This window comes from Bison bison, unplaced genomic scaffold (genome assembly GCF_000754665.1).
Source record: "Bison bison bison isolate TAMUID 2011002044 unplaced genomic scaffold, Bison_UMD1.0 scf7180017864503, whole genome shotgun sequence".
NCBI lineage: Eukaryota > Metazoa > Chordata > Mammalia > Artiodactyla > Bovidae > Bison > Bison bison.
The window spans coordinates 6,329,166-6,353,915 of record NW_011495061.1 but is presented as its reverse complement, the minus strand read 5'-3'; the positions used below and the strand labels follow the sequence as shown (position 1 = coordinate 6,353,915).

General features: G+C 42.0%; 1 protein-coding gene across 2 annotated transcripts in view; it reads right to left on the bottom strand.

The window, feature by feature from the left end:
• The window catches only part of SWAP70 (SWAP switching B-cell complex 70kDa subunit), a 144,435-nt gene that overhangs the window by 70,603 nt on the left and 49,082 nt on the right, over nucleotides 1-24,750 (bottom strand). Inside the window, exon 1 of one of the 2 annotated variants that reach the window (XM_010829322.1) lies at nucleotides 5,862-6,060. The exons of the other annotated variant lie outside the window; for it this stretch is intronic. Within the exon in view, the coding sequence (XP_010827624.1) occupies nucleotides 5,862-5,960 (99 nt within the window). The 5' untranslated portion in view covers nucleotides 5,961-6,060. Of the gene's footprint in view, nucleotides 1-5,861; nucleotides 6,061-24,750 lie in introns of those variants that run through there. 2 annotated transcript variants of the gene reach the window in all.

The following is a 24,750-nucleotide window of genomic DNA, read 5'->3' as shown; positions in this document are numbered from 1 at the left end:
TGACTAGAGGACTACTCAACATCTGCTTCTATAGTAGCTTACGAAAGTCACAAGTAGTTTTTAAATTCTTTCTATATTTTTATCTTATTGATAACTTTAATGAAACTATGTTTGCCTCAACAAATATCTTTCTTAAGTTAATTTTTTTGGAGTTTAAGTTTCAAAATTTCTACAGATAGTAATTTTTGTTTTACTCAAAAACAGACTATTATTTAATAATAAAATTTAGGTGTCAAAAATAAGCCTTTTGACTTGAGGCTGTCAAGGTGGAGAGGGATAGATTGGGAGTTTGTGATTAGCAGACACAGACTATTATATATAGGACAGATAAACAGTAAGGTCCTACTGGCCAGAGAACTATATTCAATATCCTGTGATAAACCATAATAGAAAAGAATATGAAAAAGAAGGTGTGTGTATATATATGTATATGTATAACTGAATTACTTTGGTGTACAGCAGAAATTAAAATATTCTAAGTCAACTATACTTCAATAAAGTAAATTTTTTTAAACTTAAATTTTTTTTTAAAAAATTAGCTTTTGAGAAAATAATAATAAATGAAACAACTGACAAAGGATTAATTTCCAAAATATACAAGCAGCTCATCCAACTCAATGCCAGAAAAACAAACCCAATCAAAAAGAGGGAAAAAGACTTAAACAGACATTTCTCCAAAGAAGACATACAGATGGCTAGCAAACACATGAAAAGATGCTCAGCATCGTTCATCATCAGAGAAATGCAAATCAAAACTACAATGAGATATCACCTCACATCAGTCAGAATGGCCATCATCAAAAAGTCTACAAACAAAAAATGCTGGAGAGGGTGTGGAGAAAAGGGAATGTTCTTGCACTGTTGGTGGGAATGTAAATTGATACAGCCACTATGGAAGATGGTATGGAGATTTCTTTAAAAACTAGGAATAAAACCACCATATGACCCAGCAATCCCACTCCTAGTCATATACCCTGAGGAAACCAAAATGGAAAAAGACACATGTATCCCATTGTTCATTGCAGCACTATTTACAATAGCTAGAACATGGAAGCAACCTAGATGTCCATTGACAGATGAATGGATAAAGAATGGTACTTATACACATTGGAATATTACTCAGCCATAAAAAGAACACATTTGAGTCATTTCTGATGAGGGTGATGAACCTAGAACCTATCATGCAGAATGAAGTAAGTCAGAAAGAAAGATAAATATCGTGTTCTAATGCATATATATGGAATCCAGAAGAATGGTACTGAAGAATTTACTTGCAGGTCAGCAATGGAGAAACAGACATTGAGAATAGACTTGTGGACATGGGGAGAGGGGAGGAGAGGGTGAGATGCATGGAAAGAGTAACATGGGAACTTACATCACCATATGTAAAATAGATAGCCAATGGGAATTTGCTGTATGGCTCAGGAAACTCAAATAAGGGCTCTGTATCAATCTAGAGGGGTGGGATAGGGAGGGGATGCGAGGGAGGTTCAAAAGGGAGGGGATATATGTGTACCTGTGGCTGATTCATGTCGAGGTTTGACAGAAAACAGCAAAATTCTATAAAGCAATTATCCTTCACTAAAAAATAAATTTAAAAAATAAGCTTTTTGTACTAAACTGGGTCCCTCAAGGAAAATAAATATTAATTATAGCAGAGACCCAAACATTTATCTAAATGAGAACTATACTACAAAGTAATCTCCTTAAAAGTAAAAGATAACTTTATTCCCAAGACAATGCCAATATTCCAAACTTTTCACAACTTCAGGCTTCCCTGGTGGCTCAGTGGTAAAGAATCCACCTGCCAATGCAGGAGACTCGGGTTCGATCCCTGATTCAGGAAGATCCCACATGCTGCACAGCAACTACGTCGAAGGGCCACAACTACTGAGCCTGGGCCCTAAAGCCCAGGAGCCACTACTACTGAAGTCCACACGCGCTGGAGCCTGTGCTCGGCAACCAGGGAAACACCACTGCAGTGAGAAGCCTGCACACCGTAATGAGGAGAAGCCCCCACTCACCGCAACTAGAGGAAAACCCGCATAGGAACGAAGACCCAGAACAGTCAAAAATAAGTTAATAAAATTATTTTTAAAAAAAAGAGAAAAGAAAGAAAATTTCACAACTTCCCTTCAGAAAAGAAGAAATATGTAGTTTATGATCTACAGCTGGGAAAAATCAGTCATTATTTTATAATCTCCAAATATATATACATAATTAATAATAAGTTCTCAAAGATAACAGATCATGTCTTCTTTGGAAAATCCCTTCTCCCTCAGCACCAATGCTGTCCCAGAGTGGTTCTTGCATCTCACTTCTGGTCCCCAGGCTTCTTTTCTTCCCTCTACTCTAGCCATTCTCCAAGGCCATTGCTGAATTTCTCTCCTCTTTCCACGCTTCAACTACTGTACCAACAGCCCCGCACTTCTCCAAGAACATCATCTCCAGCTAAACCTCCATCTGTCGAGGACCTCAACAACTCTTTCTTCTTCCTACACACAAACACACTCATATCCTATGCTCCAATCAAAATAAGTCACACAGAAGTCTCTATATATAAGTGCCTGATGAATTTCTGTGGCCTGCAGTAGTTTACATGGATCCCTTAGAGCTAAAACCAGTCAATAAATATCCATTGAAAGAATGAATGAATGAATGCTGTTGTTCTCGTTGTTTGGCTGCAAAGTCATGCCTGATTCTTTTGCAACTTTGGGACTGTAGCCCACCAGACTCCCCTGTCCATGGGATTTCCCAGGCAAGAATACTGGAGTAGATTGCCATTTCCTTCCCCTGTCCCTGCATTGGCAAGTGGATTCTTTACCACTGAGTCACCTGGCTACTTGCTAAATGAATTAATAGAATGGGCTTAATTCTCCCCCATTCCACATAATCACACCCTAGCTTTCTTCAGAGGTCACTTCAATGCTTTTTTTTCATGAAGTAATTTCACCAGTAAAAACTACTGGTCTCTTCCTCTGAAATCTCATGGCCTCTTATCTTCTATCACATTCGGCATCTTCCTCTAATAGTATTTCTGTACTTCTTATCTCTGTCACCAGATCTTACATTTTTTAAGGATAGGGTAACTCTCTGAGTAATATAATCTACATATATACCTGGAAAGACAAAGAGAGAGAGAGATTTCCCTAATGGCTGCCTAAGTTTTTAGTTTGCCTACCAAAATTTAAACTCTTTAAAAGCAAAAACTGATGTTTCTTTCTCCTCCACCTGTGCTATCCATATTACCCTTAGAATTAGGCACAGTATCTAATAACACATCAAGTGTCACCACGCACGTCAAAAACTGAAAGTAGTTCAAAAAGATAAGTGTCAAACTTATTTCAGAATGCCCATATAGTTTTCCAAAGTGATAAACTTTAACCTCATTTTGGGTGTGTAATTTTTTTTCTATTTAATCAATTCTATATTTCCTCCAAGATATTAACTCTTAAATAGCCTAAAAATACTAATTTTTTTTATGAAATTACCATGATACCTTACACAGAGTACACACAAATGTCATTTAAGAACAAATGAATGAGCAAATTAAGGCACAAATTCTTCCTAGCCAACGGATTACTGATTCTTTTGTGACCCCATGGACTGTAGTCCACCAAACTACAGGGTCAAAATTCCAAAAAGGAGAGAACTAAATAGCAATTTTCTAATATTTCCAATTCCAGACACATTGGCAAGATGAACAGAACTGAATCAATCCCCAAATCTCTCAGTTAAGCTGAGAAAGAGACAAAATACAAATGCACATTTGCATTATCAACATCTTGTGGGTAAAAGTTATGAACTGGGATTTACTTCCTGCCTAGGCTTCCCAGGTGGCACCAGGGGTTAAGAACCTCACCTGCCAATGCAGTAGATGTAAGAAAGGTGGTTCCATCCCTGGGTTGGGAAGATTCCCTGGAGGAGGGCATGGCAATCTACTCCAGGATTCTTGCCTGGAGAATCCAGGAGAGAGGGGCTGTAGCCTAGTGGGCTACAGTCCATGAGGTCAAGAGTCAACATGATGGAAGTGACTTAGCATGCACACACACCAAGCCTGCAGTCAAGAATCCTCCAGACACCTTTTCCTTAAGTAGCCACAAAGACCATGCTTAATGGTATAGAACAAAATAGGAAACATTTCATTAATGTCATCAACTGGAAGACAAAAAAAATGAAAACAATAGTGGAAACAAACAGAAACCAAATAGTAAAATGCTAGCCCTAAATCGAACCACATCAAGAATTAAATGTAATTGGTCTGTACACACATATTTAATTATAGATTATCAAAATGGATTAAAAAACCAACTACATGCCATCTAAAGAAACTCACTTTAAACATGGTGGTATAGGTAAACTAAAAGTAAAAACAGTGAAGAGTAAAATAATTACCAAAAACTGGAAATAACACAAATATGCTTCAAGAGTGAATGGATTAACCATGGTATATCCATACAGTGGAATACTGCTTAGAAACAAAAAGAATTATTGATACAACATCAGTGAATCTCAAAGGCATATATGCTAAATAAAAGAAGCCAATGTCAAAAGGTTACATACTCTATGACTCCATTTTTATGACACTGTGGAAAAGACAAAACTACAGTAATTAACAGATCATTGATTGCCAGCAGTTAAGGAAGAGGGAGCAGGATGAAGGAAATTTTGGGAATGATGTAACTGACAGAAACCCAATTTTGGTAGTAGTTATACAAATCTATGTATGTTAAAACTCAGAACCATCCACCAAAAAAGTTAATTTTACTGTTAATTTTAAAAATTTATTCAAATAAAGATTAAGTGGATGATCTCCATGAATTGTTCCAGACTATGATTTTGTGTATAAGAAAAAAGAGTAGGGTGAAAGGAAAACAGGCAGAATGCTGAGTCCTACTGGCATAAAAGCCACTAGTCATAAGAACCTCTTGATGACGGCACAAAATATACAAAGCAAACTCAATCTTCAGAAATTCACTCCCAGAGTAGGCTAAGAAAACAAGACATTCATATCCAAAATGTGTATATTTCAAAATGCCTATGAATGGTTCTTCTTGTCTGTTTCCATATTTTAAACTTTCAAGCTGCCAATTTCTCCTAGCCAACTGCCACTTGCCCTGCTTGGGATTACTCAATTTACAAGCATTCCTTTATTCATACCTTACTCTCACTTAATGATGGGGTCTTTGGCAGTCACAATAAAGACCTTTGCAGGGTGCCGATAGAGCTCCTCACCCGGAAACTACGTTCCTGCGGGACAGGGCACACCCTGGACTCGATCCAGACTTGAGGACGCCAGGTCGTCGTCACTAATCGGAAAGCGTCCCCCATTGCCACAGCGCCCCAAAAGCGGAGGCCGCCGAGGGCCGGGCCCTGGGGCACTTCTCCCTCTCTTCTCGGAACTGCCCGGTTGCCTGCGGTGCAGCCGGCCGTTTTGAGCACTGCCCCGGTGCGGAGCGTGCGCCTTGCAGGGCTCTGCCCAGGCACCTTGGGCAAGACCCTTCCTCTCCCAGAGTAAGGAGGAAACTTTGGGTTAGTTTCCTAGGGAGCTTCCCACCGCCCTCTCGGAGTCTGAAACTTTCCCGGCCTCCTGCGCCAACAGGGAGCCGAGCTCGCCGCTCAGGGTCCCCACCCCAGGGGTCCCTTGCTCAAGGTGAGCCCTGGGGAAACTAACGCAATACAAGAGGGAGTCCAAAAAATGTAAATGCCGGTCTCTGCCCCCTCCACCCCAAGCAGGCTGCTCGGCCACATTCTGGCCTGCCACTCCCTGTGGTCACCGTCCGCCTGCCCGCTTCCACCCGGGGATAGTAGAGCGCGCGCCGGGGAGGGGCGAATAGGGGTCCGGGAGAAGGTGTGCCCACCTTGAGTTGGGATTTGGAGACCTTGCCGCTGTGGTCCAGGTCGAGCGCGGTGAACGCATGCCAGATCCCCTTGAGCAGCTCATCCTTCAAGCTCCCCATGCCTGCGGCGCTGCTCCTCCGGCTGCCGCGACTGCCCCGCCAGCCACTCTGTGCGTCCGAAGCCCCTCTGCCTCTGCCTCCCCCGCCTGCTGAGCGGTCACATGACCTCACCAGGCCCGGCCCTCACCAGGCCCCGCCCACTCGGCGCCCGCGGGGGAACTGCGCTCCGCCGAGGGAGCACGGAGTCGCGTGGTCTGCCTATCCCTGCGGGTAGGGACGCCCGGCCAGGAAGACAGGCGACACCACGCACTCCCCTAGTGCTTCCAAAACCAGCTCGGGCCACTTTTCGGTACTTGCACGCCTTCCAAACAAAAGCCCCTATCCCGAAGAAAAATATGAGGGTAGAGGAGAGCAGCCTCCTCGGCTTCAGTACGCGTCCAGCAGCGAAAAAGGGAGCCCTGGTCCTGACCCTATAAGGGGGTCACAGTCTGAGGAGGCCAGACAAGATTCCAAAAATTCCCGGGCAGAGGCTCAAATTCTGGCACAGTTCCTAGTGGGACAGGAGTATGGAGCCGGGGGTGGGGGGGGGGCGGGAAGCAGGGAAGGGCCTCGAGGGAAATTGGTGCATTGATTTTGCAAACCGTTTCTTGATGTCTACTGTGTAGTGGACTCGGGGGTCTCAGAGACGAGGTTTAAGGTGGGTTTAGAAGTCAGAGAGTCAGGCAACATTCTAACTCTCAGCTGTTTAGGGTCAGTTCACAACTTACAGAGGGTTTGACATGCTGTTTACTGATATTTCTGTGCTTGTGTAATATGAGATGTGGAAGGATCCCAGCAAATCACTCCACCCATCTTACTAATCAGAATGGGTGGACCATTTAAAAGAACCTATCCATGCCCAGAAGAATGTCCTCCTCATTGTAGATGTTCATTTCATATCTGTTAACAGTGATCACTTGAGCTCTTTGGGTTTCAAATTTTCCACATGTTAAATGAGCATGGTTGCTCCAAATTTTCTGGAAGGGCTCTGCTAGTGCTAACATCCTAAGGCAGTAACTTCTGCTGGCTGACTCCAGTCTGATTAAGTCACCAGGCACAGTGCCTTACATCTCTGATCCAAGACCAAATCTGGACAAAAAGGAGAGAAAAACAATTACTAAGAATTTTCAAAGGGAAATGGTTCTCAGATGGTTTTGTTTCCCTCTTTTATGTTCCTAAATGCATGTACATGCACTTTGTTAAAAGGAAAAGGGTATCATAAGCAAGGGGGATTTGGAGAGAGCAGAAAAGGAAAGAGCTACTTCAGTGAGCTTGAGGCCAAAGGGAACTTGGTGGGGCAGAGGAAGGGATAACCCAGTTGAAGGGAAGGGGCAGAAGCAGAGGTTACTGTCAGTCTCTCACTGGAGGGCACTTGAGCCCCTGCTTCTCCATTTGTCAGGACTTTGCTTTCTCTGCTAGAATCCAGTCTCCATCAGTGATCTTCCCTACTCCAGGTCAAGTCTTCCAGTCAACAAAAACACATGATTTAACCTCTAATTTCTTCACACAACTCAGCTTTTCCTGGGTAGTGACAAAAAAGAAACCCTCCTAATTCTCAAGGTTCAGATTAACCACTAGATGACACTCCTCTTTCTCTCTGTATCTGGAAGCACCAGAAAGATGTTTCAAAGCTTTTGCTGGGGTGCGAGGTGTCACATGACCAGCACATTCTGAACTTTCAAATTTCGACTTCTTCCACAATCCGCAGTCTCATAATCTGAACAAATTTTAAAGCAAAATAATGTCATAGGAACTGTGCTTTGGAACCTAGCAAATTATATTATCTACTGCTGCATCACCAGTTAACCCAAAATTAGGCAGCTTAAAGCAATAATCATCTCATATTTTCATCAATTTCTAGAATTTAGAAGCCATTTAGTCCTATAGTTCTGACTTGAGGATTTTTGAGAGGTTTCAGTCAGAATATGGGACTGTAGTCATCTGAAGGGGAGGCCGGTGCTGTAGAAATTACTTGCATCTTGTTTCACCCACATGGACGTGTTCACAAAAGGCCTCAGTTCCTCCCTATATGGGTTTGCCTACAGCTACTTGGATGTCCTCACAACATGTCAGCTGGCTTTTCCCAGAGCAGGTGATCCAAGAAAAAGGTGGAAGCTGTAATGTCTTTTTTTAACTTTACAATATTGTATTGGTTTTGCTGTATATCAACATGAATCTGCCACAGGTATACACGCGTTCCCCATCCTGAACCCTCCTCCCTCCTCCCTCCCCGTACCATCCCTCTGGGTTGTCCCAGTGCACCAGCCCCAAGCATCCAGTATCGTGCATCAAACCTGGACTGGCAACTCGTTTCATACATGATATTATACATGTTTCAATGTCTTTTATGATCCTGCCTCAAAAGTCACGTATCATCACTGTAATATTCTACTGATTACTCAGGTCAGACCTATTTAAGGTGGGAGGGGAACTCCAAAAGAGCCTGAATATCAGAAGGCAGGGCTTCCCAGGTGGCTCAGTGGTAAAGAATCCATCTGCCATTGCAGGAGATGTGGGTACAATCCCCGAGTCGGGAAGATCCTCTAGAGAAGGAAATGGCAACCCACTCCAGTATTCTTGCCTGAGAAATCCCATGGACAGAGGACTGTGGTGGGCTACAGTCCATGGGGGTGGCAAAAGAGTTGGACATGGCTTAGTAACTAAACAACAATCAAAAGCCAAGAATCACTGGGGCCCATGTTGGAAGTTGGTGACCACACAGATGTAGGGTAGAATCCAAACTTCACCATTTGCTCACCTGTGAGCAAATATGAAGCTTCATTTCTTCATGTAAAATGGGAAGGCTAATCTTTACCTTGCAAAGCTGCTATAAGGCTTAAATGAGACATCAGTATATATGAGACACAGTACCCTGGTACCTGACAACTGTTGATATTTGGCTCTTGTGGTGGTTTTCTGCTCTGTCAATTTAACTGAACTCAAATTCAGTTCCCCAAACTTCCCTTCCCATTCTGGTTCCAGGATAGGACTGGTCACAAGAGAAATCTGTGTAGGATTTGAAAGGAGCAAGTGAAGCAGCAGTGATTGTGCTCCATGGCTGATGCCAAGTACCAGCTGCTGATTGTAAACTTTTTACTGACCTGCTGGCACACTGTTGGTGCAGAGCAGCAACTGGTCCCCAGCTCCTCCACCTCCCACCACATCTCTAATTTCAGCTTCTCCTAGCCTCTGCGGTCACCCAATGTAAAGAGCCAATTCATTGGAAAAGACCCTGATGCTGGGAAAGACTGAGGGCATGAGGAGAAAGGGGCGACAGAGGATGAGATGGTTGGACAGCATCATCAACTCAATGGAGATGAGTTTGAGCAGACTCTGGGAGATAGTGAAGGACAGGGAAGCCTGGCGTTCTACAGTCCATGAGGTCGCAAAGAGTCGGACACGACTGAGCAACTGAACAACAACAAGCCTCTGGGGCAAGGCATACATGTAGTTCTGTGGTAAAGGCATTAACTTCTCGGGGAAGGCCACCTGCATCAGCAATGTGAGAGATAGCTGTGGGTTCTATTCTGACCTCACCGGTTCCGGTTTGTCCTTATGAATTCTAGTTTGCCCTCACTGTCTCTGAGTTCAATCCAAGTTGTCTTCCTGTTAGCTGTGATGACTATCAGTTTCAGGCCCATTTCTGGTTGCAGAGGCTCAGCCTTCCATAGACTTCTTCACCAGCTTTCTTTTGTGATCCCTGGTTAGTTTCCTCTGGTCTTCACAGAGGATCCTCTGATAAGCATGGAGTCTTAACCACTGGACCACCAAGAAACTCCCCCTCATAACTTTTTGAAAGGACCAACCCCGTTGTTAGCTTGATCTTGTGTTTCCAGAACCACGTGGTAATAAATTTCTGTTATTTAAGCCACCAGTTTGTAGTACTTTACCATGGCACCACTAGCAAATAGTGTTGGACAAAAGGTTATAGCTAGCAAAAAGTTTGGCAACGCTGTTACCTGACACAATGTAAAACATAGAGTATCTAGTGAAAAACAGTAAGGATATTTAATGATCTTATGGATCTGGCTAAGGAGATTTTCAGTCATAATGCTGAAATTGCCAACTGGATTCTTCTATTTGTCTAAGATAAAGTACATGAAGGGAGCTGAACTAAAGATGGAATTATTCAATTTGGAAGCTGCATTCAGAGGGACTGTAACAAAGTAAGATATGCTGGGTTCAAAGATAAAACTGTTTCTAATTCCTAGTTTCTCCTGGTAAAAGACCTTCAAAGCAGGACATAGCCTAAGAGCAAAGATTAAATCCAGCACACTTGAAGAAAAGGAGAGGTAAAAATCATCTCAGGATTTTTTTCAGCTCAAGGATCCAACACAAGGTTGAAAGGTATGCTTCACAGATACTCCCAGTTAGACAAAAAAAAAAAAGCTTTAAGACTTTAAAGAGCATTATCTCAGAGCATCTTGACTCTAAGATCAAGGAAGCTGCTGCTAAGTCACTTCAGTCATGTCCGACTCTGTGAGACCCCATAGACGGCAGCCCACCAGGCTCCCCCGTCCCTGGGATTCTCCAGGCAAGAACACTGGAGTGGGTTGCCATTTCCTTCTCCAATGCATAAAACTGAAAAGTGAAAGTGAAGTCGCTCAGTCGTGTCCGACTCTTAGCAACCCTATGGACCGCAGCTTTCCAGGCTCCTCCGTCCATGGGATTTTCCAGGCAAGAGTACTGGAATGGGAAGATCAAGGAACAGAGGGGATTATATTTAAGAGACTTCAATGCATTTAATAGAAAACCCACAATGTTGTTAAGAAAATGATATTGGTAGAAGCACCATCAACTTGGACAGAAAAAACATAGTTCAGAATGAAAAGTGGCCTGGGGGAGGGACAGCAACACTATATGAACAGGAAGATGACAGAGAGAGCAACCCATTTGCAAACATAGGCTATTTCTTATGCAAAAGGAATAATGACTGACTACAGAGCCAAGAATCCAGAGGGAAAAGCCAAGAATTACAGAGAAACACTTCTAAGCAGGACCAGGCCTTAGTCAAGGAATTAAAACATATGCTTGGATGGATTTCAGAACTGCTATGAACCAGTGACTGCTACCTGCCTTTCATCCCTCTCCCCTCCACTTTTTTGAATGGAAGTAGGTGTTATAGTCACACAGAGTCGGACACAACTGAAGAGACTTAGCAGCAGCAGTTGTTATAGTTATTCTGTCCCTATATTACCATTGCATATTGGCCAGTGTACAAAAAAGAGCTAACATAGCAGACCTGACTGCTTAACCTTAGAAAGTCTGCATATAAAATTGACCTTTGGGAGAAAAAAGGTTGGCCTTTGGCAGGCAACTGGGAACCTAGATTTCTAAAAGGCTCCCACCATTACTTGATTAGAGTGGCTCTCTATGCCTACTAAACTGTTTGGACAAACAATATGGTTCATGTTGAATACTCGTCTTCTATCTGGGTGTCTATGATTCAGGTACAGGTCAGGCAGAGTCTACCTACTTGATTAACCCTCAATAAAAAACCCTGGGCATTGGGTCTCTAATGAATTTCCTTTGTTGGTGACATTTCACATGTCTCTTCACAATGCATTTCTAGGGAAATTAAGCACATCTTGTGTGACTCCATTGGGAGAGGCCTCTGAAAGTTGCCCCTAATTTTCTCTGGGCATTGCCCCATCTGCCTTTCCCTTTTGTTGATTTTGCTCTGAATTCTTTTGTTGTAATAAACCTTAGCCCTGAGTATGACTATATGCTGAGTCCCGTAAGTCCTCTTAATGAATTACTGAAATTCACTGGGGGTGGTCTTGGGGATGCCCTTGGGGATGCCCAACATAGGAAGTAATGGGACAGATAACTTGTCTGTTTCATTCACAATTCTTCAAATGAAGAGGAGTTGCAATTACCAGGATTTTTATGAGATCCTAGACTTCAAGCCAATTCCATCAAAGGCACGTGAATTGTGGTAGCTGGGATGAGGTGAGGGTTGTAGTGGATGGTCTCCAAGACGGCTGCTAGTAACTCTGTCCCTCCCTATAGAGACATACTGCTCCTCATATCAAGAGGTGAAGTCTGGGACTTCCTGGGTGGTCCAGTGGTTAAGACTCCATGCTGCCAATGCAGGGAACTCATGTTCAGTCCCTGGCCAGGGAACTAGATCCCACATGCCACAACTAAGAGTTCGCATACTGCAACTGAACATCCCACATGCCACAGTGAAGATCCCATGTGCCCAACCAATACCCCATGTAGCCAAATAAACACTAAAAAGAAAAGAGGTGCAGAAAAAAAGTCTAATTCCTCTCTGCTTGGATATGGGCTGGACTTAGTGACTTGTTTGACATATGTGTGCTCAGTCACTCAATCATGTCTGACTCTTTACAACCCTGTGAACTGTACCCCGCCAGGCTCCTCTGTCCATGGAATTTTCTCAGGCAAGAATACTGGAGTGGGTTACCATTTTCTTCTCCAGGGGATCTTCCTGACCCAGGGATTGAACCCATGTCTCTTGCATCTCCTGCATTGGCAGGTGGATTCTTTACTACTGAGCCACCTGGGAAGACCCTTTGACTTCCAGAATGTGTTAAAAGTGGCAGCCTGGGATTTCTATGGTCATATCATTAAAAACCTACACTTTTCACCCAATTTCTTGGACTTTTACTCTTGAATATGCTCTCTTGGGACTTACTGTTATGCCATGAGAAGCTAAAGTCACGTGGAAAGACCACATGGAGAGAGGAAACGATGCTGGCCAAACCCCAAGTGTTGCAACAATCCAAGACCAGATATCAGACATGTCAATGAAGGAGCCATCTTGGACATTCTAGTCTCAGCAAACACAACATGGAAAAGAACCAAAACCCCAGACTTATGACCCCAGGTAAGCTGTTCCTGCCATCTCCAGCCATTTGAGACAATGTAGCTTGAGGCCCCAGACACTGGGAAACAAAAGTGAACGATCCCTCCTGTGCCCTGCCCAAACTTCTGACCCACAAATCATTAGCATAATAAAATGGTTGGTGTTTCATCCCACCATGAAATACCATGGTGGTTTGGGTGGTTTGCTGGGTAGCATTAGATAACTGAACAGCAGGGGCAAGGTGATGTTCCCAAGATGCTTCCTTCCGCTGCCCACTGAATAAGATTCTGGCTTGGCCTACTCAGGACGCTTCCCCTCCCCCTGCCTTTCAAGGAGAGTCCCACTTTCCCAGACCAGCTCCTGAGCTCTTTCTTATAATGGCAAATTAGGAAGAAAGGAAGAGGGAAAAGAGATCACAATGCAGAATTTGGGAAAAGGGGTAATGGTTGAGAAGAAAAGAAAAGCAGTTTTTTGTAAAGGCAGTGGGTGGGAGAAGGGGTGATTCTAAGAGATCTCAGGAAAGACTACATAGCCCCATTTGAAAGGTACAGATAAAGGATGTGAAAACTTTCAAAATTAGCTTTGGCTGGGTGGACTGTGTTCTTTCATTCAGGAATACCACAGTTATGGTTAACACTTACCTTTCTAAGTGTTACAAATAGATGGCATTCCCTCTCTTTGGACTGTGTCCCAGGACATCCTGTCTTTTTCTGCTAACTGAGACAAAGGATAAACACAGGATGGTATGAGAGTGTAGAGAACACACTGCTCTGTTGGAAACAGGGAAAGTGTCAAATGAAGAGTGACAATCAGTTTGAGTCCTGAAGGATAAGTTGCAGTGAGCTAGGCAAAAAACGGGAGAAGAAATTTCCAGGCAGAATGAACAGTGTAGATGGAGCATAGTTCAGTAATGAAACCCAAGTGAAAACCAGTGTTGCCTGAGTGTGCAGAACAGGGAGACAGTGCTGAGCTGAAAGGAGAAATTAGAGAGGCAACATTGGTAAAATAATAAGCCAAGAGAAACAGCCCTGCCTATGAGCTCTGTCAAGCGCTTATCTTGGCTGAGACCTGTGTTGAAGAAAAAATCAATCGACAATCAATCTAAGAAAGAAATGGAAGTGACTTCCCTGGCATTCCAGTGGTTAAGACTCAGTTCTTCCCAACATATATGTCCATTGACAGATGAATGTGTAAAGAAGTTGTGGTACATATATACAGTGGAATAGTACTCAGCCATAAAAAGGAACAAATTTGACTCAGTTCTAATGAGGTAGATGAACCTAGAGCCTGTTAAACAGAGTGAAGTCAGAAAGAGAAAAACAAATATCATATGTTAATGCATACATATGGAATCTAGAAAAATGGTACTGATATACCTATTTGCAGGGCAGGAATAAAGATGCAGACATAGAGAACAGATTTGTGGACACAGCAGGGGAAGGAAGGGTAGGACGAATTGAGAGAGTAGCACTGAAACATATACATTTCCATATGCAAAACAGAGAGCTAACAGGAATTTGCTGTATAACACAGGGAGCTCAATCAGATTCTCGGTGACAGCCTAGAGGGGTGGCATGGGGTAGGATATGGGAGGGAGGTTCAAGAGGGAGGGAACACATGTGTAGTTATGGCTGATCCACCTTGTTGTATAGCAGAAACCAACACACCATTGTAAAGCAATTATTCTCCAATTTAAAAATATTTTTTAAATGGTATCATCTCTCAAAAAATAAATAAATAAAAATAAAAAGACTCCATGCTTTCATGAGTGCCTCATGCAGGAGGCACAGGTTTGATCCCTGGTCAGGGAATGGCACAGCCCAAAAATGAAAGAAAGAGATGGAAGATTTTATTCAAGCCTACCTGAAGATTATAATGCAGGAAGCAGTCTTTCAGAAAGCTCTGAGGACTGTTCTGCCTGTTAGAGGTCAAAGCACAGCTATATAAGTTTTTGAAACAAAGGGTTTTATATCAGAAGATATACTGACAGTGGCCACAATCAGATCTGCATATACAAAGTGAGTCATTATGACCCCTTATAAGATGAAGATGGAAAACATTCTCCTAAGGAGCTCTGGGTAATGCAGATGCAAGGAGAAGGAAAAGGCCCAAACAGATGGAGAGAACTTTTATGTTTAAATTTTCCTTACCTTGCCATAAAATATGAATTTTATTTCATCACCTGAAATGCCCCGTAATCAGTGGGCACAACCTAGAAGCAAAAAGCAGAAATGCTGAGCAACTGTGCCTGACGTTGGCAGATATGGGAGTGGTGTCCAGCCCTCAGCCACAAGGCCGCTGATAGCATCTTTGTGACTGCTGTCACCCCACAGCTTCCTGAGAGGAAGCTTCTGGTTCCATGAGAAGTTTCATAAACCAATGCCAGGATTTACATTCTCAGAACCAGGACAAATTACAGTCTCTTTAGCTGGTAAAATCAGCTCTCGGGGGTTATTGTGAGGATCAAATAAAATTAACAGCTGTGAAAGTGTGGCATAGTCACTAAAGCCTGTCCAAATGGGACCGACAATGGTGATAAACAGGAAGGAGAATAATGGAGTTCTGATGCCAGCAAGAACAAAATCCTCTGAGGCCTTAGGGTTGGGTGACTTGCTCAAGGTGCAGAAGCAGCAAAATCTGATCTTTTAACTGTAAGAACTAAAAGCCTTCTCTGACATCACTAGCTGAAGCGTAGGGTGAATCCCGTGTTCCACAGAAAATCCTTATTTAATCATCTTTCACTGAGACCAAGACCAGATCTACTGCCCCATGGAATAGATCCATGTATGAAAATTCCATGTCAGCCTGACCCATTAAGAATAGGGATGAGGGTAGGGTTGAGAGAAGCTTCACAGACATGGAGATTGGGTCTTTTTTTTTTTTTTTAATTGACCTACAGTTGATTTACAGTATTGTGCCAATCTCTGCTGCTGCTGCTGCTGCTAAGTCACTTCAGTCGTGTCCGACTCTGTGCGACCCCATAGATGGCAGCCCACCAGTCTCCCCCGTCCCCGGGATTCTCCAGGCAAGAACACCAGAGTGGGTTGCCATTTCCTTCTCCAATGCATGAAAGTGAAAAGTGAAAGTGAAGTCGCTCAGTTGTGTCCGACTCTCAGCAACCCCATGGACTGCAGCCTACCAGGCTCCTCTGTCCATGGGATTTTCCAGGCAAGAGTACTGGAGTGGGGTGCCATCGCCTTCTCCGGTGCCAATCTCTGCTATACAGCAAAGTGACTCAGTTATATACAATTCTTCTTTTACAGTGTTTTCCATTATGGTTTATCACAGGATATTGAACATAGTTCCCTGTGCTATACAGTGGAACCTTATTGTTTATCCATTCTAAATGTAGTAGCTTGCATCTGCCAACCCTGAACTCCCTGTACACCCCTCTTCTTACCTGTATCCCCTCTCCCCTTTGGGAAGCACAGGGCTGTTCTCTATACGTCTCTGTTTTGTAGATAGGTTAATTTGTGCCATACATTTAGATTCCATATATAAGTGATATCATATGGTATTTGTCTTTCTGACTTACCCCACTTAGTATGATACTCACATCATACTATGTTGCTGTAAATGGCATTATTTCATTCTTTTTTAGGGCTGGGTAGTATTCTATTGTGTATATGTACCACATCTTCATCCAGTCATCTGTCAGTGGACATGTAGGTTGTCTCCATGTTTTGGCTCCTGTGAATAGTGCTGCTATGAACATAGGGGTGCACTCTTTAAATTATAGTTTTGTCTGGGTATATTCCCAGGAGTGGGATCACCAGATCATAGGGAACTCTATTTTTAGTTTTCTGAGGAACTTCCATATGTCTTCCATGGTGGTTGCCCCAACGTACATTCCCACCAACAGAGCAGGAGGGTTCCTTTTTCTCCACACCCTCTCCAGCATTTGTTATTTACTTTTTTTTTTTTTTAATGATGGCCATTCTGACTGGTGTGAAGTGGTACCTCATTATAGTTCTGATTTTCTTTTCTCTAATAATTAGTGATGTTGAGCAGCTTTTCATGTGTCTACTGGCCATCTGTATGTCTTCTTTGGAGAAATGTCTATTAAGGTCTTCTGTCCATTTTTCCATGGGTTGTTTGGTTTTCTGTTGTTGAGTTGTATGAGCTGTTTGTGTATTTTGGAGATGAAGCCCTTGTCAGATGTGGAGACTGAGTCTTGAGAATTAGTGAAAGTTCATAGATAGCTAGAGAAGAGGAGGTAGGGCCTTCCAGAAAGAGCTGCATGTGCAAAAATAGAAGAGCAAAAAAAAAAAAAGAGAAGAAGGATGGTGCTTTGGCTATATGATATCATGATTTATAACAAATATACATTTAATCTTGTCCCATTCTGGCACATGGAGAAGGAAATGGCAACCCACTCCAGTATTCTTGCCTGGAGAATCCCGAGGACAGCGGAGCCTGGAGGGCTGCTGTCCATGGGGTCGCAGAGAGTCGGACACAACTGAAGTGACTTAGCATGCATGTGTGCATTGGAGACGGAGAAGGCAATGGCACCCTACTCCAGTACTCTTGCCTGGAAAATCCCATGGATGGAGGAGCCTGGTAGGCTGCAATCCACGGGGTCGCTAAGAGTCGGACACGCTGAGCAACGTCACTTTCACTTTTCACTTTCATGCATTGGAGAGGGAAATGGCAACCCACTCCAGTGTTCTTGCCTGGAGAATCCCAGGGATGGGGGAACCTGGTGGGCTGCCGTCTATGGGGTTGCACAGAGCCCGACACGACTGAAGTGACTTAGCAGTAGCAGCAGTACATTGGAGAAGGAAATGGCAACCCACTCCAGTGTTCTTGTCTGGAGAATCCCAGGGACAGAGGAGCCTGGTGGGCTGCAGTCCAAGGGGTCGCACAGAGTCGGACACGACTGAAGCGACTTAGCAGCAGCAGCAGCATTCTAGCACAAGCTCCTAAAACCCTTAGAAATTCCTAAGCATTGACAGCCATAACAGTGTCTTTTGTTATGTTAATGAGGTAACTTTTATAAAGAACCTAAGGATATGGGCTCCCTGCCAGAGGAACCAACCATTTAATTGGAGAGTTGGAACTTGGAGTCCCACCCCTTTTGACCTCTGGGGACAGGAATGGGGTTAGAGATTGAGCTCAATCACCAATGGCCAATGGTTTAATCAATTGTTCCTATGTAATGGAACTTCCATAAAAATTCAAAGGACACAGGATTTGGAGAGTTTCTTGGTTGGTAAACCAGAATGCATCCATATTCCAGCTCCCAAACTCCACAGAAACAGAAACTCCTGTTTTCAGAAAACTCACCGTATGTATCTCTTCATTTGACTGTTCATTCATAACCTTTAATACCGTTTGCGATAAACTGGTAATCTAATAAGTAAACTGGTTTCCTGACTTCTGTGAGTCATTCTAGCAAAGCAGTCAAATCCCCAAGGAGTCGTGGGAACCTCTGAGTTAGAGCCAGTGGGTCAGAAGCACAGGTAACAACTTGTACTTGGAATTGGCATCTGAAGTGAAGAGTCGTGGGACTGAGCCTTTAACCTGTCTCCAGGTTAGCTGTCTCCAGGTAGAGAGTGTCAGAATTGACATCAGCTAGTGTTGGAGGATTGCTTGGTGCAGGGAAAACATTCACACATCAAAACTGAAATCAGCATCTTGAAGAGATATATACATCTCATGTTCATGGCAGAATTATTCACAGCAGCCAAGATATGGAAACAACCTAAATGTCCATTGATGGGTAGTGGGTAAAGAATACAGCACATACACACACACACACACACACATACACATACAATGAAATATTATTCAACCTTTACAAAGAAGGAAATCTTGACATTTGCAACAATACAGGAGAACCTGGAGGACATCATGATAACTGAAATAAGGGAGACACAGAAAGCCAAATACTGCATGATCTCATTTGTATGTGTATCTAATACAGTCAAATTCATAGACGATAGGAGTAGAATGATAGTTGCCAGGGGCTGCAGGGAGGGAGAAGGAGGGAAATGTTGGTCAAAAGCACAAAGTTTCAGTTTTGCAAGATGAATAAGTTCTGGAGATCTGATGTACAGCAATGGGAATAGAGTTAACAATACTGCAGTATATACTTAAAATTTGCTAAGAGAGTAGATCTTTATTGTTCTTACCACCACAAAAAATGGTAACTGGTAATTATGTGAAGTGATGGATATGTCAGTTAGTTTGACTATAGCCATTAAGATTCACAATGTATACATATATCAAAACATCAAGTCATACACCTTAAACATATACTACTTTTTTAATATTTATTTGTCTGTGCTGGGTCTTCATTGTGGCACACCAGATCTTTAGTTGTGACTCTCAAGATCTTTAGTTTTGGCATGTGAACTCTTCACTGTCGCATGTGGGATCTAGTTCCCTGACCAGAGATAGAACCCAGCCCCCTCCATTGGAAGCAATGAGTCTTACTTAGCCACTGGACCACCAGGGAAGTCCCTAAATATATACTATGTTTACTTATCAATTATACCTCAATAAAGATGAAGGGAAAATCAGCAATGTAAAAAAAAAGTCTTAACATTCTTCATTCTCTTCCTTTCTTCCTCCATGTCTTCCTTCCTTCCTTTCACAAATAAGCATTGAGCATCTTCTCTGTATCAGGTACTGTGCCAGGCACTGGGAATCTACACAGAACATGCAGGTGGTGGGCCCTTCCCCTCATGGACTTAGAGTTGGGTGGATGTCCTGTCCTTTCTGCTGATGACTTCAGGAGGCCATGCCACGTGCGTGCTGCTGAGCACCACTCTAGGATTGTTCACTGGGTCCTCAGAATAGCTTCCTGCTCCTTCTCATATTTTCAATCTTTCCCCATCTCTTCCATCATCTAACCTTTGATACCTTGGTAGAATCATCTGAAGACTTTACTTTCCGGAAACAAAGGACCGAGACAGTAGAGTCAGCTTTCTTTATGATATTTGATTGACACACCATCTTTTAACATATTATCAGACTCCCTTTTAAGCTGGTTATTATGTGACCATCAGGTTAAGTGTATTTTCCTGTTCTTAGTACAGCTTCTGCCTTTTACATAATTCTTTGGCTTACTTTTGTTCACTATATACATTCTTCCCTCAATACACTGACAGAAATAAATACTTATACTTTATACTGTTGGGGAAGTGGAAATTTCCACCTTCAGTTCAGTTCAGTTACTCAGTTGTGTCTGACTCTTTGTGACCCCATCCATGGACTGCAGCACACCAGGCTTCCCTGTCCACCATCAACTCCCGGAGCCTGCTCAAACTCGTGTCCATCGAGTCAGTGATGCCATCCAACCATCTCATCCTCTGTCATCCCCTTCTCTTCCCACCTTCAATCTTTCCCAGCATCAGGGTCTTTTCTAATGAGTCCATTCTTCCCATTAGGTGGCCAAAGTATTGGAGTTTCAGCTTCAATATCAGTCCTTCTGATCTCCTTTAGGATGGACTGGTTGGATCTCCCTGCAATCCAAGGGACTCAAGAGTCTTTTCCAACACCACAGTTCAAAAGTATCAATTCTTCGGCACTCAGCCTTCTTTATAGTCCAACTCTCACACCCATACATGACTACTAGAAAAACCATAGCTTTGTATAGATGGACCTTTGTTGGCACAGTAACATCTCTGCTTTTTACTATGCTGTCTAAGTTGGTCATAACTTTTCTTCCAAGGAGCAAGCATCTTTTAATTTCATGGCTGCAGTCACCATCTGCAGTGATTTTGGAACCCCAAAAAATAAAGTCTGTCAATGTTTCCCCATCTATTTGCCATGAAGTGATGGAAGCAGATGCCAGTATTTTAGTTTTTTGAATGTTGAAGTTTTAAGTCAGCTTTTTCACTCTCCTCTTTCACTTTCATCAAAAGGCTCCTCAGTTCTTCTTTGCTTTCTGCCATAACAGTGGTGTCATCTGCATATCTGAGGTTATTGATATTTCTCCTGGAAACTGACATTTCTACCTTATCCCTCTTGAATTCCTGTAGGACTAATAATAAAATTGACATAAAATAGATTAACAGGCAAAATGAAACAAATTTTAATTCATGCACATGGAGATGCCATAGAAATGGGACCTAAGAATTGGCCAACGCAGGCAACTTTTATATTTTTTAGATAAAAACAAAACAATAAATTTGTGAAGAAGTGACGACAAAGAATTTTTGGTTTTGGATGCTCAGTTAGTGAAGAATCTAAACAGAGTTTGGGCTTGGGGTAGTAAATTAAAGAAGTAACAAGGTTTGTTTAGGATTTGTTGTTCAGGAATCTTGGCCTGAATTCCTTATCTCTAGGGATAGGGTCTCCTTCTGCCTCCAGATGCAGGGAGGGCACCTTTCACATGAGAGATCTATTTCTTGCTTTCAGGGAGAATGAGGGGAGGTCAAAGTATACCTCTTATGTTGGCCATTTCTTAAGTAACTTTATTCAAAATAACCTATATGCTATGAGACACATTTTGGGGTGGCCTGCCCTAAGCCCCAGAACTACAGAAAATGTACCTACCAGAAGAAACAAAGCAGCCAAAAATATTAACACCTACTTTGAAAACTAATAAGAATTTAAATGTATTGTATTATATTTAACCTCCTTTGGCATTATAATTACCTTTTTATATGCTTCTTTAAAACTTTCACTTTGAATCATGGACTTTAGAAATGTTTTAATTAACTATAATTATTATTCTTTTTTGATGCTCAAAGAGACAACATGGCCATTGAGAGCCCTGTTATATTGGCTTCAATGTCCAGTCAGTACTATTTCAAGTGTTTTTGGAAGCATCATTTTCTCAGATACTATGAGCCCTCCCTGGTTTTTCCCTGTTCCAAGACATGGAATTAACTAAGCTTTCAAAAGTCTTGGGAACTTCCCTGGTGGTTCAGAGGCTAAGACTCCATGTTCCCAATGCAAGCAGCCCAAGTTAAAAACCCTGGTCAAGGAACCCGATCTCACATGCCACAGCTAAGACCTGGAGCACCAACTAAATAAATATATATGTATATTTTTTAAAGTCTAGGCTTTTTTAAAGGAGCATAGTAGAATCCAAAATCTGGATATTGGGTGTGCAAATCAATTTGGTAGTAAGTAAAGCTGTTTACAGGTGACAAACTTGAAAAGTATTTTTCTTCCTGAGTCCCCATCAATTTGCATTAAATCTTTCCACTTTTATCCAACTCTTACTTATTCTAATATATGAATATAATAATTTAATATATGTTCTACTTCCTTAATTTTTAACCCCTCACCAAATCTATGATTATAATTTCTTCTCTTTTATAATCTTTGTTTGAATCATCTGTCACCACTCAGAAGTCTCTTCACGGATGCAAATTTGTTTGCATTCTTTTTTTGATCCAAAATAAATTTAGGGCTCAACTGTAAGAAAGATTTTCTTAGCTGTTAACATCTATACCTTGGTTATTTAGAAATGACATGTGTTCTGCTTCAATTTTGATCCTTTTGGGGGAATAATGCAGATATAAATATGAAACAAATGAACAGCTTAGTGTTGTGATCAAATAAAATGTGGTAACAAAGCAAATCTGATACATATTTCATGAGTTGTTATTGTGATAATAAGATAATTAACCATGTATGGAAAAGTTTGCATAAATGTTGGTAAGTATACACTTGAAGATTGTATGTCAAAGGTTAGACGGTAGGAGAGCTAAGGGAAGATTGGACGTATGAGAGAGATCAGGAAGCTATTCTGAGGACCCTAAACAGTTCTTGAGTGGTACTCAGCAGCATCCACATGTCGTGGCCTTTTCAAGTCATCAGCAGAAAGGACAGGACATCTACCCAACTCTAAGTCCATGAGGGGAATGGCTTACCCACATGTTCTGTGCTGTATTTCAAGTGACTGCCATACCTGACACAGAGAAGATGCTCAATGCTTATTCATGAAAGGAAGGCATGAAGGAAGAAAAGAAGGGAGAGAATGCTTATATTTCCAGTCATTCCAAACAACTGTGTAAATATATAACAAAGGCAGCACAACTAATTGTATAATACAAGCATACCTCAGAGATACTGAGGGTTAAATTCACTTCCAGCTATCACAATAAATCATATACTGCAATAAAGCAAATATGCAATAAAGGAGAGTCTATGAGTCTATGAGTGACTATGCAATAAAGCAAATCACATGAATTTTTTGGTTTTCCTAGTGTATAGAAAAGTTATGTTCACACTATACTGTAGGCTATTTGTGCAACAGCATTGCCAAAAAAACCCCACTGTACCTACTTTAATTACAAAATACTTTATTGCTAAAAACTGCTGTCATCTGAGACTTCTGTGAGTCATAATCTTCATGCAATAGTAAACAGTAAATAATATAAAAAATCAGTGTTCACATATCACCATAAAAATATAATAATAGTGAAAAAGTCTAAAATATTGTGAGTTGATAGACTTGTTCAGTGTAAGGTCACCACAAACCTTCAGTTTATAAATAGCACAGTATCTGTGAAGTGCAATAAGTAAAGCACAATAAAATGAAGCATACCTGCACTAACTAAGCAAAGCTACATAATTTCAGGAAATCCCCCTATGAAAGGGCTGTGTGTGTGCTAAGTCACTCCAGTTGTGTCTGGCTCTTTGTAACCCTATGCACTATAGCCCACCAGGCTCCTCTGTCTATGTTGCCATGCCCTCCTCTAGGGGATCTTCACAACCCAGGAATCAAATCCACATCCCTTACATCTCACAGGAGGATTGGCAGGCGGATTCTTTACCATTAGTGCCACCTGGGAAGCACATGAAACAGACATGACAAATGCCACTGATGGAGCACGTAAAGTGTTTAATGATTAAAAGGGTCCCAGCCTCCACATAGTCTATGGTTCCATTTGAACGAAGTGTCCAAAATAGGCAAATCCATAGAGACAGAAAATGCCATCTCTGCTGGTTGCCTGGGGCTTGGAAGAGGAGGGAAATGGGGAGTGACTCCTAATGAATTTCCCATTGCCATGATGAAAATGCTCTAAAATTGATTGCGTGATGGTAGCACAACTCTGTGAATATACTAAAAGCTATCGAATTGTATATTTCAAAAGGTGAATGATATGGTACGTAAATCTTATCTCAGTAAAGCTGTTACAATAAAAGAGAGGAGGGCAGACTCATGCACACTAGCTCAAGTTTAGAAGATGTCACCAAATCCTCTGCTCCAGCCAAGAATCAATTATATGTAACCCCAAGAGTTCCCTGCTAGTCCAGTGGTTAAGATTCCACACTGCATTTCCAATGCAGGGGGCCCAGATTTGATCCCTGGTCAGGGAACTGGATCCCACATGCCTCAACTAAAGGTCCTGCACGTTGCAATGAAGATCAAAGATCCCATGTGCCACACTAAGACCTGGCACTGCCAAATAAATGAACTTTTTAAATTTTAAATAACCCCAACCTACATAAATAACCTACAACCCTGGCCAGTATGAAATAGTATTATTTTAATTGGAGGTCTAGTAAAATCACTGTAACCGAAAAGGTATCTAAATAAATATTATTTCCATGAATAAGTATAGAAGTAATGAAAAAGAAATTAAATCCATAGTTCTAACAATTCAGACTTAAACGTGGTTATAGCCTTTGTGAGTACTTTGTTTTCATGTTTCTGTCTGCTATTTGGTGTGTTGGGACGTTTCAAATGTTTGAGGAATTAGTCTTACTGGATTTGTGTTTATTATTTGGATTGTTTAAGGGAATTTCAGTAAGTGATGTGGTGATCATTAGGATGGATTTCTCAATAGTCCTTCCACTCTGGGATAATTAGTAAAAGCCAACTGGCCATCCCATTCTCCTCAGCAGTGACTGGTTTAGGAACAGGCATGTGACACAACTCTGGCCAAAGAGATGGGAGTTAAAGTCCACAGAGAGCTTCTGGGAGTTTTCCTCAGTTACAAACAAAGGGAAGTAAGAGTGTTGCTTTCTCTGACTTGTTGTGTCTGGATATGACAATGTCATTGCAGCAGC